The 17838-nt window shown below is 55.3% G+C and overlaps 1 protein-coding gene and 1 long non-coding RNA gene across 14 annotated transcripts in view; both read left to right on the forward strand.

The window, feature by feature from the left end:
* The window catches only part of msi1b (musashi RNA binding protein 1b), a 39566-nt gene that overhangs the window by 19409 nt on the left and 2319 nt on the right, over window positions 1-17838 (forward strand). For 3 of the 11 annotated variants that reach the window (XR_007387380.1, XM_049002019.1, XM_049002025.1), the window contains exons 8-13: window positions 44-126; window positions 324-489; window positions 12607-12687; window positions 12845-12901; window positions 13485-13553; window positions 17590-17744. Coding sequence is in view for 4 of the 11 variants with exons in the window: in XM_049002019.1 (XP_048857976.1) it covers window positions 44-126; window positions 324-489; window positions 12607-12687; window positions 12845-12901; window positions 13485-13553; window positions 17590-17744 (611 nt within the window). In the remaining 7 variants the exon portion in view is untranslated. Of the gene's footprint in view, window positions 1-43; window positions 127-323; window positions 699-2397; window positions 2441-4180; window positions 4224-6261; window positions 6305-7095; window positions 7139-8563; window positions 8607-10381; window positions 10425-12606; window positions 12688-12844; window positions 12902-13484; window positions 13554-17589; window positions 17745-17838 lie in introns of those variants that run through there. The other 8 variants (XM_049002012.1, XM_049002023.1, XR_007387408.1 and 5 more) reach the window with 8 other exon arrangements.
* Window positions 13951-15952, forward strand: LOC125725286 (uncharacterized). 3 transcript variants are annotated; one of them, XR_007387414.1, is made up of 4 exons: window positions 13951-14389; window positions 14485-14576; window positions 14669-14863; window positions 14956-15952. It is a non-coding gene; the product is annotated as an uncharacterized LOC125725286 (long non-coding RNA). The 3 variants fall into 3 exon arrangements; XR_007387411.1 differs by having other exon boundaries at window positions 14669-14771; XR_007387416.1 differs by lacking the exon at window positions 13951-14389 and having other exon boundaries at window positions 14455-14576; window positions 14669-14771.

The following is a 17838-nucleotide window of genomic DNA, read 5'->3' on the forward strand; positions in this document are numbered from 1 at the left end:
GTCAAATGGAAAATGAGCTTTGTTGCCTCCGTTTCCTCCACAGGGTTCGGCTTTGTGACCTTCGAGAACGAAGACGTGGTAGAGAAGGTCTGCGAGATCCACTTCCATGAAATCAACAACAAGATGGTGCGACATCTCCCCCCCCCCACCCAATTAAAATTTGTTTGTGTGTTTGTCTGTCGTGTCCTGTGTGTGGGCGTGTTTGTATATATTTGTCTGTGTCTATCTATGTGTGTGTGTACTTGTCTTTGTATGTGTGTGTGTGTCTCTGTGTCTCCTCGTGTGTCTGTGGAGGATAACGGTCTCTCCTGTCTCTTCAAAAGGTCGAGTGCAAGAAAGCTCAGCCAAAGGAAGTAATGTCACCCACAGGGTCCACCAGAGGGCGCTCCCGGGTAGTCCCCTATGGCATGGATGCCTTCATGCTGGGGATTGGCATGCTGGGTAAGATGGCAGCGCCAGTGTCCCATCTTACAGTGCCAAGGCCACAAGGCTAGTACCCTGCCCTCAAACTCACCATCGCATACAACACCCCATCCTCTCTGCACAAGCCACATTGCCTTTTATTCATGAGCATTTGTTTTCTAAACGATTTCTTTTCAAAGCGATAAAAGTAGAAAAAGAAGCAGCTTAAATATGAATTCAGGATTTGCAGCAGTATAAAGCAGACACCGGTACCACGTATAACCACCGCGCCGAAGGTCAGGCTCCTGTACCACGTGTAACCACCGAGGTGAAGGTCAGGCTCCTGTACCACGTGTAACCACCAAGGTGAAGGTCAGGCTCCTGTACCACGTGTAACCACCGAGGTGAAGGTCAGGCTCCTGTACCACGTGTAACCACCGAGGTGAAGGTCAGGCTCCTGTACCACGTGTAACCACCGAGGCGAAGGTCAGGCTCCTGTACCACGTGTAACCACCGCGGCGAAGGTCAGGCTCCTGTACCACGTGTAACCACCGAGGCGAAGGTCAGGCTCCTGCACCACGTGTAACCACCGAGGTGAAGGTCAGACTCCTGTACCACGTGTACCACCGCGGCGAAGGTCAGGTTCCTGTACCACGTGTAACCACCGAGGTGAAGGTCAGGCTCCTGTACCACATGTAATCACCGCGGTGAAGGTCAGGTTCCTGTACCACGTGTAACCACCGAGGTGAAGGTCAGGCTCCTGTACCACGTGTAACCACCGAGGCAAAGGTCAGACTCCTGCACCACGTGTAACCACCGCGGCGAAGGTCAGGCTCCTGTACCACGTGTAACCACCGCGGCGAAGTTCAGACTCCTGTACCACGTGTAACGCCGCGGCGAAGGTCAGGCTCCTGTACCACGTGTAACCACCGAGGCGAAGGTCAGGCTCCTGTACCACGTGTAACCACCGAGGTGAAGGTCAGGCTCCTGTACCACGTGTAACCACCGAGGTGAAGGTCAGGCTCCTGTACCACGTGTAACCACCGAGGCGAAGGTCAGGCTCCTGTACCACGTGTAACCACCGCGGCGAAGGTCAGGCTCCTGTACCACGTGTAACCACCGAGGCGAAGGTCAGGCTCCTGCACCACGTGTAACCACCGAGGTGAAGGTCAGACTCCTGTACCACGTGTACCACCGCGGCGAAGGTCAGGTTCCTGTACCACGTGTAACCACCGAGGTGAAGGTCAGGCTCCTGTACCACATGTAATCACCGCGGCGAAGGTCAGGTTCCTGTACCACGTGTAACCACCGAGGTGAAGGTCAGGCTCCTGTACCACGTGTAACCACCGAGGCAAAGGTCAGACTCCTGCACCACGTGTAACCACCGCGGCGAAGGTCAGGCTCCTGTACCACGTGTAACCACCGCGGCGAAGTTCAGACTCCTGTACCACGTGTAACGCCGCGGCGAAGGTCAGGCTCCTGTACCACGTGTAACCACCGAGGCGAAGGTCAGGCTCCTGTACCACGTGTAACTGCCGAAGGTCAGGCTCCTGTACCACGTGTAACACCGCGGCGAAGGTCAGACTCCTGTACTACGTGTAGCCACCGAGGTGAAGGTCAGGTTCCTGTACTACGTGTAACCACCGCGGCGAAGGTCAGGTTCCTGTACCACGTGTAACACCAAGGTGAAGGTCAGGCTCCTGTACCACGTGTAACCACCGTAGCGAAGGTCAGGTTCCTGTACTACGTGTAGCTACCGCGGCGATGGTCAGGTTCCTGTACTACGTGTAACCACCGAGGTGAAGGTCAGGCTCCTGTACCACGTGTAACCACCGTAGCGAAGGTCAGGTTCCTGTACTACGTGTAGCTACCGCGGCGATGGTCAGCCTCCTGTACCACGTGTAACCACCGCGGCGAAGGTCAGGCTCCTGTACCACGTGTAACCACCGCGGCGAAGGTCAGGCTCCTGTACCACGTGTAACCACCGAGGCGAAGGTCAGGCTCCTGTACCACGTGTAACCACCGCGGCGAAGGTCAGACTCCTGTACCACGTGTAACACCGCGGCGAAGGTCAGGTTCCTGTACCACGTGTAACCACCGAGGTGAAGGTCAGGCTCCTGTACCACATGTAATCACCGCGGCGAAGGTCAGGTTCCTGTACCACGTGTAACCACCGAGGTGAAGGTCAGGCTCCTGTACCACGTGTAACCACCGAGGCGAAGGTCAGACTCCTGCACCACGTGTAACCACCGCGGCGAAGGTCAGGCTCCTGTACCACGTGTAACCACCGCGGCGAAGTTCAGACTCCTGTACCACGTGTAACACCGCGGCGAAGGTCAGGCTCCTGTACCACGTGTAACCACCGAGGCGAAGGTCAGGTTCCTGTACTACGTGTAACCACCGAGGTGAAGGTCAGGCTCCTGTACCACGTGTAACCACCGTAGCGAAGGTCAGGTTCCTGTACTACGTGTAGCCACCGCGGCGATGGTCAGCCTCCTGTACCACATGTAACCACCGTAGCGAAGGTCAGGTTCCTGTACTACGTGTAGCCACCGAGGTGAAGGTCAGGCTCGTGTACCACGTGTAACCACCGCGGCGATGGTCAGGCTCCTGTCCCACGTGCAACCATCACGGCGAGGGTCAGGTTCCTGTACTACGTGTAACTACCGAGGTGAAGGTCAGCCTCCTGTACCACGTGTAACCACCGCGGCGAAGGTCAGGCTCCTGCACCACGTGTAACCACCGCGGCGAAAGTCAGGCTCCTGCACCACGTGTAACCACCGAGGTGAAGGTCAGGCTCCTGTACCACGTGTAACCACCGAGGTGAAGGTCAGCGTCCTGTACCTCGTGTAACCACCGAGGTGAAGGTCAGGCTCCTGTACCACATGTAACCACCGAGGCGAAGGTCAGGCTCCTGTACTACATGTAACCATGGAGGCGAAGGTCAGGCTCCTGTACTACATGTAACCACGGAGACGAAGATCAGGCTCCTGTACCACATGTAACTACCGAGGTGTAGGTCAGGCTCCTGTACTACATGTAACCACCGAGGTGAAGGTCAGGCTCCTGTACTACATGTAACCACCGAGGTGAAGGTCAGGCTCCTGTACCACGTGTAACCACCGCGCCGAAGGTCAGACTCCTGTACCACGTGTAACCACCGCGGCGAAGGTCAGGCTCCTGTACCACGTGTAACCACCGCGGCGAAGGTCAGGCTCCTGTACCACGTGTAACCACCGCGGCGAAGGTCAGGCTCCTGTACCACGTGTAACCACGGCGGCGAAGGTCAGGCTCCTGTACCACGTGTAACCACCGCGGCGAAGGTCAGGCTCCTGACCACGTGTAACCACCGCGGCGAAGGTCAGACTCCTGTACCACGTGTAACCACCGAGGTGAAGGTCAGACTCCTGTACCACGTGTAACCACCGAGGTGAAGGTCAGACTCCTGTACCACGTGTAACCACCGCGCCGAAGGTCAGACTCCTGTACCACGTGTAACCACCGCGGCGAAGGTCAGGCTCCTGTACCACGTGTAACCACTGCGCCGAAGGTCAGACTCCTGTACCACGTGAAACCACCGCGGCGAAGATCAGACTCCTGTACCACGTGTAACCACCGAGGCGAAGGTCAGACTCCTGTACCACGTGTAACCACCGCGGCGAAGGTCAGAGTCCTGTACCACGTGTAACCACCGCGGCGAAGGTCAGGCTCCTGTACCACGTGTAACCACCGCGGCGAAGGTCAGGCTCCTGTACCACGTGTAACCACCGAGGCGAAGGTCAGGCTCCTGTACCACGTGTAACCACCGCGGCGAAGGTCAGACTCCTGTACCACGTGTAACACCGCGGCGAAGGTCAGGTTCCTGTACCACGTGTAACCACCGAGGTGAAGGTCAGGCTCCTGTACCACATGTAATCACCACGGCGAAGGTCAGGTTCCTGTACCACGTGTAACCACCGAGGTGAAGGTCAGACTCCTGTACCACGTGTAACCACCGAGGCAAAGGTCAGACTCCTGCACCACGTGTAACCACCGCGGCGAAGGTCAGGCTCCTGTACCACGTGTAACCACCGCGGCGAAGTTCAGACTCCTGTACCACGTGTAACGCCGCGGCGAAGGTCAGGCTCCTGTACCACGTGTAACCACCGAGGCGAAGGTCAGGCTCCTGTACCACGTGTAACCGCCGAAGGTCAGGCTCCTGTACCACGTGTAACACCGCGGCGAAGGTCAGACTCCTGTACCACGTGTAACCACCGAGGAGAAGGTCAGGCTCCTGTACCACGTGTAACCACCGAGGTGAAGGTCAGCGTCCTGTACCTCGTGTAACCACCGAGGTGAAGGTCAGGCTCCTGTACCACATGTAACCACCGAGGCGAAGGTCAGGCTCCTGTACTACATGTAACCATGGAGGCGAAGGTCAGGCTCCTGTACTACATGTAACCACGGAGGCGAAGATCAGGCTCCTGTACCACATGTAACTACCGAGGTGTAGGTCAGGCTCCTGTACCACGTGTAACCACCGTAGCGAAGGTCAGGTTCCTGTACTACGTGTAGCCACCGCGGCGATGGTCAGCCTCCTGTACCACATGTAACCACCGTAGCGAAGGTCAGGTTCCTGTACTACGTGTAGCCACCGAGGTGAAGGTCAGGCTCGTGTACCACGTGTAACCACCGCGGCGATGGTCAGGCTCCTGTCCCACGTGCAACCATCACGGCGAGGGTCAGGTTCCTGTACTACGTGTAACTACCGAGGTGAAGGTCAGCCTCCTGTACCACGTGTAACCACCGCGGCGAAGGTCAGGCTCCTGCACCACGTGTAACCACCGCGGCGAAAGTCAGGCTCCTGCACCACGTGTAACCACCGAGGTGAAGGTCAGGCTCCTGTACCACGTGTAACCACCGAGGTGAAGGTCAGCGTCCTGTACCTCGTGTAACCACCGAGGTGAAGGTCAGGCTCCTGTACCACATGTAACCACCGAGGCGAAGGTCAGGCTCCTGTACTACATGTAACCATGGAGGCGAAGGTCAGGCTCCTGTACTACATGTAACCACGGAGGCGAAGATCAGGCTCCTGTACCACATGTAACTACCGAGGTGTAGGTCAGGCTCCTGTACTACATGTAACCACCGAGGTGAAGGTCAGGCTCCTGTACTACATGTAACCACCGAGGTGAAGGTCAGGCTCCTGTACCACGTGTAACCACCGCGCCGAAGGTCAGACTCCTGTACCACGTGTAACCACCGCGGCGAAGGTCAGGCTCCTGTACCACGTGTAACCACCGCGGCGAAGGTCAGGCTCCTGTACCACGTGTAACCACCGCGGCGAAGGTCAGGCTCCTGTACCACGTGTAACCACGGCGGCGAAGGTCAGGCTCCTGTACCACGTGTAACCACCGCGGCGAAGGTCAGGCTCCTGACCACGTGTAACCACCGCGGCGAAGGTCAGACTCCTGTACCACGTGTAACCACCGAGGTGAAGGTCAGACTCCTGTACCACGTGTAACCACCGAGGTGAAGGTCAGACTCCTGTACCACGTGTAACCACCGCGCCGAAGGTCAGACTCCTGTACCACGTGTAACCACCGCGGCGAAGGTCAGGCTCCTGTACCACGTGTAACCACTGCGCCGAAGGTCAGACTCCTGTACCACGTGAAACCACCGCGGCGAAGATCAGACTCCTGTACCACGTGTAACCACCGAGGCGAAGGTCAGACTCCTGTACCACGTGTAACCACCGCGGCGAAGGTCAGAGTCCTGTACCACGTGTAACCACCGCGGCGAAGGTCAGGCTCCTGTACCACGTGTAACCACCGCGGCGAAGGTCAGGCTCCTGTACCACGTGTAACCACCGAGGCGAAGGTCAGGCTCCTGTACCACGTGTAACCACCGCGGCGAAGGTCAGACTCCTGTACCACGTGTAACACCGCGGCGAAGGTCAGGTTCCTGTACCACGTGTAACCACCGAGGTGAAGGTCAGGCTCCTGTACCACATGTAATCACCACGGCGAAGGTCAGGTTCCTGTACCACGTGTAACCACCGAGGTGAAGGTCAGACTCCTGTACCACGTGTAACCACCGAGGCAAAGGTCAGACTCCTGCACCACGTGTAACCACCGCGGCGAAGGTCAGGCTCCTGTACCACGTGTAACCACCGCGGCGAAGTTCAGACTCCTGTACCACGTGTAACGCCGCGGCGAAGGTCAGGCTCCTGTACCACGTGTAACCACCGAGGCGAAGGTCAGGCTCCTGTACCACGTGTAACCACTGAGGCGAAGGTCAGGCTCCTGTACTACATGTAACCATGGAGGCGAAGGTCAGGCTCCTGTACTACATGTAACCACGGAGGCGAAGATCAGGCTCCTGTACCACATGTAACTACCGAGGTGTAGGTCAGGCTCCTGTACTACATGTAACCACCGAGGTGAAGGTCAGGCTCCTGTACCACGTGTAACCACCGAGGAGAAGGTCAGGCTCCTGTACCACGTGTAACCACCGAGGTGAAGGTCAGCGTCCTGTACCTCGTGTAACCACCGAGGTGAAGGTCAGACTCCTGTACCACATGTAACCACCGCGGCGAAGGTCAGAGTCCTGTACTACATGTAACCATGGAGGCGAAGGTCAGGCTCCTGTACTACATGTAACCACCGCGGCGAAGGTCAGGCTCCTGTACCACGTGTAACCACCGAGGCGAAGGTCAGGCTCCTGTACCACGTGTAACCACCGCGGCGAAGGTCAGACTCCTGTACCACGTGTAACACCGCGGCGAAGGTCAGGTTCCTGTACCACGTGTAACCACCGAGGTGAAGGTCAGGCTCCTGTACCACATGTAATCACCGCGGCGAAGGTCAGGTTCCTGTACCACGTGTAACCACCGAGGTGAAGGTCAGGCTCCTGTACCACGTGTAACCACCGAGGCGAAGGTCAGACTCCTGCACCACGTGTAACCACCGCGGCGAAGGTCAGGCTCCTGTACCACGTGTAACCACCGCGGCGAAGTTCAGACTCCTGTACCACGTGTAACACCGCGGCGAAGGTCAGGCTCCTGTACCACGTGTAACCACCGAGGCGAAGGTCAGGCTCCTGTACCACGTGTAACCGCCGAAGGTCAGGCTCCTGTACCACGTGTAACCACCGTAGTGAAGGTCAGGCTCCTGTACTACATGTAACCACCGTGGCGAAGGTCAGGTTCCTGTACTACGTGTAGCCACCGAGGCGAAGGTCATGCTCCTGTACCACGTGTAACCACCGCGGCGAAGGTCAGGCTCCTGTACCACGTGTGACCACCGCGGCGAAGTTCAGGTTCCTGTACCACGTGTAACCACCGCGGCGAAGGTCAGACTCCTGTACCACGTGTAACACCGCGGCGAAGGTCAGGTTCCTGTACCACGTGTAACCACCGAGGTGAAGGTCAGGCTCCTGTACCACATGTAATCACCGCGGCGAAGGTCAGGTTCCTGTACCACGTGTAACCACCGAGGTGAAGGTCAGGCTCCTGTACCACGTGTAACCACCGAGGCGAAGGTCAGACTCCTGCACCACGTGTAACCACCGCGGCGAAGGTCAGGCTCCTGTACCACGTGTAACCACCGCGGCGAAGTTCAGACTCCTGTACCACGTGTAACACCGCGGCGAAGGTCAGGCTCCTGTACCACGTGTAACCACCGAGGCGAAGGTCAGGCTCCTGTACCACGTGTAACCGCCGAAGGTCAGGCTCCTGTACCACGTGTAACCACCGTAGTGAAGGTCAGGCTCCTGTACTACATGTAACCACCGTGGCGAAGGTCAGGTTCCTGTACTACGTGTAGCCACCGAGGCGAAGGTCATGCTCCTGTACCACGTGTAACCACCGCGGCGAAGGTCAGGCTCCTGTACCACGTGTGACCACCGCGGCGAAGTTCAGGTTCCTGTACTACGTGTAACCACCGCGGCGAAGGTCAGGTTCCTGTACTACGTGTAACCACCGAGGTGAAGGTCAGGCTCCTGTACCACGTGTAACCACCGTAGCGAAGGTCAGGTTCCTGTACTACGTGTAGCTACCGCGGCGATGGTCAGCCTCCTGTACCACGTGTAACCACCGCGGCGAAGGTCAGGCTCCTGTACCACGTGTAACCACCGCGGCGAAGGTCAGGCTCCTGTACCACGTGTAACCACCGAGGCGAAGGTCAGGCTCCTGTACCACGTGTAACCACCGCGGCGAAGGTCAGACTCCTGTACCACGTGTAACACCGCGGCGAAGGTCAGGTTCCTGTACCACGTGTAACCACCGAGGTGAAGGTCAGGCTCCTGTACCACATGTAATCACCGCGGCGAAGGTCAGGTTCCTGTACCACGTGTAACCACCGAGGTGAAGGTCAGGCTCCTGTACCACGTGTAACCACCGAGGCGAAGGTCAGACTCCTGCACCACGTGTAACCACCGCGGCGAAGGTCAGGCTCCTGTACCACGTGTAACCACCGCGGCGAAGTTCAGACTCCTGTACCATGTGTAACACCGCGGCGAAGGTCAGGCTCCTGTACCACGTGTAACACCGCGGCGAAGGTCAGACTCCTGTACCACGTGTAACACCAAGGAGAAGTTCAGACTCCTGTACCACGTGTAACCACCGCGGCGAAGGTCAGGCTCCTGTACCACGTGTAACACCAAGGTGAAGGTCAGGCTCCTGTACCACGTGTAACCACCGCGGCGAAGGTCAGGCTCCTGTACCACGTGTAACAACCGAGGTGAAGGTCAGGCTCCTTTACCACGTGTAACCACCGAGGCGAAGGTCAGGCTCCTGTACCACATGTAACCACCGTAGTGAAGGTCAGGCTCCTGTACTACATGTAACCACCGTAGCGAAGGTCAGGTTCCTGTACTACGTGTAGCCACGGAGGTGAAGGTCATGCTCCTGTACCACGTGTAACCACCGCGGCGAAGGTCAGGCTCCTGTACCACGTGTGACCACCGCGGCGAAGGTCAGGTTCCTGTACTACGTGTAACCACCGCGGCGAAGGTCAGGTTCCTGTACTACGTGTAACCGCCGAGGTGAAGGTCAGGCTCCTGTACCACGTGTAACCACCGTAGCGAAGGTCAGGTTCCTGTACTACGTGTAGCTACCGCGCCGATGGTCAGCCTCCTGTACCACGTGTAACCACCGCGGCGAAGGTCAGGTTCCTGTACTACGTGTAACCACCGAGGTGAAGGTCAGGCTCCTGTACCACGTGTAACCACCGTAGCGAAGGTCAGGTTCCTGTACTACGTGTAGCCACCGCGGCGATGGTCAGCCTCCTGTACCACATGTAACCACCGTAGCGAAGGTCAGGTTCCTGTACTACGTGTAGCCACCGAGGTGAAGGTCAGGCTCGTGTACCACGTGTAACCACCGCGGCGATGGTCAGGCTCCTGTCCCACATGCAACCATCACGGCGAAGGTCAGGCTCCTGCACCACGTGTAACCACCGCGGCGAAGGTCAGGCTCCTGCACCACGTGTAACCACCGAGGTGAAGGTCAGGCTCCTGTACCACGTGTAACCACCGAGGAGAAGGTCAGGCTCCTGTACCACGTGTAACCACCGAGGAGAAGGTCAGGCTCCTGTACCACGTGTAACCACCGAGGTGAAGGTCAGCGTCCTGTACCTCGTGTAACCACCGCGGCGAAGGTCAGGCTCCTGTACCACGTGTAACCACCGCGGCGAAGGTCAGGCTCCTGACCACGTGTAACCACCGCGGCGAAGGTCAGACTCCTGTACCACGTGTAACCACCGAGGTGAAGGTCAGACTCCTGTACCACGTGTAACGACCGAGGTGAAGGTCAGACTCCTGTACCACGTGTAACCACCGCGCCGAAGGTCAGACTCCTGTACCACGTGTAACCACCGCGGCGAAGGTCAGGCTCCTGTACCACGTGTAACCACTGCGCCGAAGGTCAGGCTCCTGTACCACGTGAAACCACCGCGGCGAAGGTCAGGCTCCTGTACCATGTGTAACCACCGAGGCGAAGGTCAGGCTCCTGTACCACGTGTAACCACCGCGGCGAAGGTCAGACTCCTGTACCACGTGTAACACCGCGGCGAAGGTCAGGTTCCTGTACCACGTGTAACCACCGAGGTGAAGGTCAGGCTCCTGTACCACATGTAATCACCGCGGCGAAGGTCAGGTTCCTGTACCACGTGTAACCACCGAGGTGAAGGTCAGGCTCCTGTACCACGTGTAACCACCGAGGCGAAGGTCAGACTCCTGCACCACGTGTAACCACCGCGGCGAAGGTCAGGCTCCTGTACCACGTGTAACCACCGCGGCGAAGTTCAGACTCCTGTACCACGTGTAACACCGCGGCGAAGGTCAGGCTCCTGTACCACGTGTAACCACCGAGGCGAAGGTCAGGCTCCTGTACCACGTGTAACCGCCGAAGGTCAGGCTCCTGTACCACGTGTAACACCGCGGCGAAGGTCAGACTCCTGTACCACGTGTAACACCAAGGAGAAGTTCAGACTCCTGTACCACGTGTAACCACCGCGGCGAAGGTCAGGCTCCTGTACCACGTGTAACACCAAGGTGAAGGTCAGGCTCCTGTACCATGTGTAACAACCGAGGTGAAGGTCAGGCTCCTGTACCACGTGTAACCACCGAGGCGAAGGTCAGGCTCCTGTACCACATGTAACCACCGTAGTGAAGGTCAGGCTCCTGTACTACATGTAACCACCGTAGCGAAGGTCAGGTTCCTGTACTACGTGTAGCCACCGAGGTGAAGGTCATGCTCCTGTACCACGTGTAACCACCGCGGCGAAGGTCAGGCTCCTGTACCACGTGTGACCACCGCGGCGAATGTCAGGTTCCTGTACTACGTGTAACCACCGCGGCGAAGGTCAGGTTCCTGTACTACGTGTAACCAGCGAGGTGAAGGTCAGGCTCCTGTACCACGTGTAACCACCGTAGCGAAGGTCAGGTTCCTGTACTACGTGTAGCTACCGCGCCGATGGTCAGCCTCCTGTACCACGTGTAACCACCGCGGCGAAGGTCAGGTTCCTGTACTACGTGTAACCACCGAGGTGAAGGTCAGGCTCCTGTACCACGTGTAACCACCGTAGCGAAGGTCAGGTTCCTGTACTACGTGTAGCCACCGCGGCGATGGTCAGCCTCCTGTACCACATGTAACCACCGTAGCGAAGGTCAGGTTCCTGTACTACGTGTAGCCACCGAGGTGAAGGTCAGGCTCGTGTACCACGTGTAACCACCGCGGCGATGGTCAGGCTCCTGTCCCACGTGCAACCATCACGGCGAAGGTCAGGTTCCTGTACTACGTGTAACTACCGAGGTGAAGGTCAGCCTCCTGTACCACGTGTAACCACCAAGGCGAAAGTCAGGCTCCTGTACCACGTGTAACCACCAAGGTGAAGGTCAGCCTCCTGTACCACGTGTAACCACCAAGGTGAAGGTCAGGCTCCTGTACCACATGTAACCACTGAGGCTAAGGTCAGGCTCCTGTACCACATGTAACCACCGTAGTGAAGGTCAGGCTCCTGTACTACATGTAACCACCGAGGCGAAGGTCAGGCTCCTGTAGTACATGTAACCACCGAGGTGACGGTCAGGCTCCTGTACTACATGTAACCACCGCGGCGAAGGTCAGGCTCCTGTACCAGGTGTAACCACCGAGGTGAAGGTCAGCCTCCTGTACCTCGTGTAACCACCAAGGCGAAAGTCAGGCTCCTGTACCACGTGTAACCACCAAGGTGAATGTCAGGCTCCTGTACCACGTGTAACCACGGAGGCGAAGGTCAGGCTCCTGTACTACATGTAACCACGGAGGCGAAGGTCAGGCTCCTGTACTACATGTAACCACGGAGGCGAAGGTCAGGCTCCTGTACCACATGTAACCACCGAGGTGTAGGTCAGGCTCCTGTACTACATGTAACCACCGAGGTGAAGGTCAGGCTCCTGTACTACATGTAACCACTGAGGTGAAGGTCAGGCTCCTGTACTACATGTAACCACCGAGGTGAAGGTCAGGCTCCTGTACTACATGTAACCACCGTGGTGAAGGTCAGGCGTCTCTTTTTTACGCCCATGTGCTTCATTTTGGTGTAGATATCATGACCTGTTTCCTTATGTGCCATCCAGTCGTGGAAATGTTATAAAAATAATATTTCTCTGTGAGTGAATTGTTGAAGGGTGATGGGGAGTCACTGAGCCGTGATATAAGCTGGGCTTTCTCTGCCTTTACAGGCTACCCAGGGTTCCAGGCTGCCACTTATGCCAGTCGCACTTATGCTGGCATCACCCCCGGATACACCTACCAGTTCCCTGGTAAGTCCCCAGCACTCCCAGTACGCAGCTGCTCAGTGTAAACTCCACACATCACATGGTCCCGGCCGTCAAGGAAAAAGGAACAGAGTTTTATATGTCTGACTGTGTCTGTCACTTGCAGTGTGTAAATGTAGAAACTGTCATATTTCTGTCCTAGAATTCCATTTAGAGAGGACCCCACTTCTGACATCACCCCACCCTCCTGAGATCACAGGTCAGTCACCTGAGCTGCCATTCGCAGGCAGCTAAGCCTGGCAGTTAGCGTGATGCTGCCACCCAGTGGCACCAAACATAATTACTTATCCTTCTCCATTTTGTGTCCTGCAACAGATTGTTTCTGCCTAACTCTGTAAGCTACTTTAAATACAAACATGCCCTTACCTACCACTGAGGACACCGAGGTCAAGTTCTCTGATTTTATTCTATGCTCCAATACCCACAATCCCTTGCGGGGCACATCTAGGGAGAGCAAACACTTCTGACCTCGGGATTTTAAACATTCTGGGTACAAACTAATATGTCTCACCTCAGAGCACAAAATGGTGTGCTGCTTTTCAGTTAGGGCAATATAATGTTGAACAGTTTGCAATTTGATTTGCTAATTCAGTTAAAAACATGCATATATTATAATACTGGCCTTTTGGAAAAAAACATTTCTAGCCGCTAGTGATAATCACACGGAGCGTATTTCAGATCCGTGTTTCCAGAGCGTAGTTGTGCTCACCGCCTGATTGTATACTTCGTAGGCTCTCTGCCATTCTCATTGGCTCCTCTCTTTTTCCCGCCTATCTTTACAGCCATTCCTCTGACAGCGTATGGACCAATGGCAGCAGCAGCGGCGGCAGCGGCTGTGGTTAGAGGTACAGGTAGGGGGCACTGCTGCTCCACTTCATTACTCTGACTATTTTACGGTTTGGTTTTCTGACATTGAATGTCGTACAGTAAGGACTGAGCAGTGGCTCATTGGGTAACACTGCGGTGCACCCAGGGTGGTTTGCTTGTCTATTTTTGTGTGTGTGTGGGGGGGGGGTGTGGCTCCGCAGGTCAGGATACTGTGCTTGTGGTCAGAAAGTTACCGGTTCAAATCCTGTGGCTGACAAAGTGTTTTCACGCTTGGGCCCTAGAAGACGGCCCCTAACCCCTGTTTGCTTCAGGCACTGGCTGCCCCCACTTTGCTAAACATGTAACCGTAATGTAAACATGAAATGAGGTGAACTAGTGTATCTAAATTCTGGCCAGAGTGTTCGGTTTTTTCTGACACTTAGCATCCTGCATTTTAATGTGATACATATGACCTGGTAGTAGTGTGTCCATGTGTACATTGTGTAGCGGAGATGTGCATCTCCGTGACTGTGGCCGATGTCATGCACTGCCAACGATCCAACACATAAGATACGTATGAAGCAACTACTAATGCAATATGATACTATTCACCCCTACTGAGATGCATCATTGGTTACACCTTGAGAAAAAGTCTAGAGAGGGGGAGTCAATCTAAGTATAAAATGATTGGTCACATTTCTAAATATAGTGAAGGCATAGGGCCTCTGCTTATGATGATATATTTTTGTAACCCTGGCCGTGTGCTGCTTCCCACTCATTAACTCCATTGACAGGACATGTCAGGCCCAAGACCTTCCCGTCGTGACACTCTGTGCTGTGTTCTGGTATGTTGGTGATGTGACATGGAGTGGTGAGGGATGTGCAAGCCGGTGCAAGCCAGGTCAGGCCCAGAACCCTCCCATCCTGACACTGCGCTGTGTTCTGGTATGTTGGTGATGTGGAGTGGTGAGGGAGGTGCAAGCCAGGTCAGGCCCAGGACCCTCCCATCCTGACACTCTGCGCTGTGTTCTGGTATGTTGGTGATGTGATGTGGAGTGGTGAGGGAGGTGCAAGCCAGGTCAGGCCCAGGACCCTCCCATCCTGACACACTGCGCTGTGTTCTGGTATGTTGGTGATGTGATGTGGAGTGGTGAGGGAGGTGCAAGCCAGGTCAGGCCCAGGACCCTCCCATCCTGACACTCTGCGCTGTGTTCTGGTATGTTGGTGATGTGACATGGAGTGGTGAGGGATGTGCAAGCCAGGTCAGGCCCAGAACCCTCCCATCCTGACACTCTGCGCTGTGTTCTGGTATGTTGGTGATGTGACATGGAGTGGTGAGGGATGTGCAAGCCAGGTCAGGCCCAGAACCCTCCCATCCTGACACTCTGTGCTGTGTTCTGGTATGTTGGGTATGTGACGTGGAGTGGTGAGGGATGTGCAAGCCAGGTCAGGCCCAGGACCCTCCCATCCTGACACTCTGCGCTGTGTTCTGGTATGTTGGTGATGTGACATGGAGTGGTGAGGGAGGTGCAAGCCAGGTCAGGCCCAGGACCCTCCCATCCTGACAACTCTGCGCTGTGTTCTGGTATGTTGGTGATGTGAGGAAGGTCCAGTCCCAGGTGCGACACACCGGCAGCGACTGCGGTGACAGTCTGGCTTCAGGTGTTCTGACCCGGCGGGGAGTGTAATGATAGGAGAGGTGGGTGGTGGTGAATAGAGTCTGTAGGTAAATATGACTTAAACAGCAAAATAAAACTAAAAACTTACTACTATCTCACAGATATGTCTTTACTTAAAAATTAGAAAAGAAACAACGAAATTTTACACTGTATCATAGATTCTGCCTCACTTTGCAGTAAACATAAGTACACGTTGGCAATGCTTTGTTCGTCTTAGACAGATAAAAAAGAGCACTTGCTTTTCTGCACAGCTTACAGTCACAAATGAAAGCTCTCAATGCACATTAAAGATGCGCAAATACAATAAAATTTAACATGTAATATTTGACCAGTTACTGCCTTAGTTATACTTGTCTGCCCCAAAAGAATTTGCTGCTAATTAACTTCACCATAGCGGGTAACTACTAAAGCACCAGCAGTCAGGCTGAGCTTTATTTTGAGACAGAGGTAAACAAGCACAGGGGCAGAGTCATCGTCGGGAGAACAGGGGCAGAACGTCCAGGCGTCAGGGAGGTCCGTCTGAAAACGCAGACAGGAAACATTGAGAGGTCAAGAGCAGGACGATGGATGAGAGGGAGGACAGGAAAGGGTTTGGCCTGCAGAAGGTCTCACTGGGGTAGCGACAATACACTATATTGCCAAAAGTATTGGGACACCCCTCCAAATCATTGAGCTCTGGTGTTCCAATTACTTCCACAGCCACAGGTGTATAAAATCAAGCACCTAGGCATGCAGACTGCTTCTACACCTAAAGAATGGGTCGCTCTCAGGAGCCCAGTGAATTCAAGCGTGGTACTGTGATTGGATGCCACCTGTGCAATAAGTCCATAAGTGAAATTTCCTCACTACTAAATACTCCACAGTCAACAGTTAGTGGTATTATAACAAAGTGGAAGCAACTGGGAACAACAGCAACTCAGCCACGAAGTGACAGGTCACGTAAAATTACAGACTGGGGACAACGCATGCTGAGGTGCACAGTGTGCAGAAGTCACCAACTGTCTGCAGAGTCAGTAGGTACAGACCTCCAAACTTCGTGTGGCCTTCAGATTAACTGAAGAATAGTGCGTAGAGAACTTCATGGAATGGGTTTCCATGGCCAAACAGCTGTATCCAAGCCTTACATCACCAAGTGCAATGCAACACATCGGATGCAGTGGTATAAAGCACACTGCCACTGGACTCCAGAGCAGTGGAGACATGTTCTCTGGAGTGACGAATCACGCTTCTCTGTCTGGCAATCTGACAGATGAGTCTGGGTTTGGCTGTTGCCAGGAGAACGGTACTTGCCTGACTGCATTGTGCTAAGTGTAAAGTTTGGTGGAGGGGGGTTATGGTGTGAGATTGTTTTTCAGGGGTTGGCCTTGGTCCCTTGGCCCCTTTCTGTTCCAACATGACTGCACACAAGTGCACAAAGCAAGGTCCATAAGGACATGGATGAGCAAGTCTGGTGTGGAGGAACTTGACTGGCCTGCACAGAGCCCTGACCTCAACCCAATGGAACATCTTTGGGATGGATTAGAGCGCAGACTGCGAGCCAGGCCTTCTCGTCCAACATCAGTGCCTGACGTCCGAAATGCTTCCTGGAAGAATGGTCAAAAATTCCCATAAACACACTCCCCAGGCCTGAACCACTGACTTATTATTGGCTGATTGAAAGGTCATCCCAAAAAACCCACACCCACCCTGGCAATCCATGGAACAGGTTCCCCACCCCTGGTGTAAAGCTTGCTCTCATGCTCTGTGCAGTGTAGGACCAGCTCTGTACAGTTTAATCCTCACTCTGTGCAATGTAGGCCTTCCTCTGTGCAGTGTGGGGCTTCGCTCTGTGCAGTTTAGGTCTCATTCTGTGGAGTTTAGGCCTGGTCCTGTGCAGAGTAGGCTTCATCCTGTGCAGTGTAGGCCTCGCTCTGTGCAGCTTAGGTCTCACTCTCTGAAGTTTAAGTCTTGCATTGTGCAGTTTACGTCGCGCTCTGTGCAGTTTAGGTCTCGCTCTCTGCAGTGCAGGCTTTGCTCTGTGCAATGTAGGCCTCACTCTGTACACTGTTCACCTCACACTGTAGGCCTCATTCTGTGCACTGTAGGCCTTGATCTGTGATCTAGGGCATGCTCTATGCAGTATAGGCCTATCTCTGCGCAGTGTAGGTCTCGCTCTGTGCAATTTAGGTCTCACTCTTTGGAGTTTAGGCCCTGCCCTGTGCAATGTAGGCTTTGCTGTGTGTATTGTAGGCCTCACTCTGTGCACTGTATACCTCACACTTTAGGCCTCATTCTTTACACTGCAGCCTTGACCTGTGCGCACTAGACCATGCCCTGTGCAATGTAGGCCTCACTTTGGCGATCAGCTCTCTACCTGCACATGCATGCAATCCCACCTTTCCCCTTCCTTCCTTCCCATAAGGCTCTGCTCCATCTCGCTCAGCCGGCTTCCTGGGTGCCAGCAGCCCGGGGCCTATGGCCGACTTGTACGGCGCAGCCAATCAGGACTCCGGTGTCAGCAGTTACATCAGCGCCGCCAGCCCCGGCACCCAGCGCCGGCTTTGGCCACAGCCTCGGGTGAGAGAGCTCCACCACTCCTCCGACATACTATGCTAATGTGCTCCAGCAGTTCGCTGACTGGATGGATTCATTATTTATTTAGCTCCACTGT

The sequence above is a fragment of the Brienomyrus brachyistius genome, chromosome 2 (assembly GCF_023856365.1).
Source record: "Brienomyrus brachyistius isolate T26 chromosome 2, BBRACH_0.4, whole genome shotgun sequence".
Lineage (NCBI taxonomy): Eukaryota > Metazoa > Chordata > Actinopteri > Osteoglossiformes > Mormyridae > Brienomyrus > Brienomyrus brachyistius.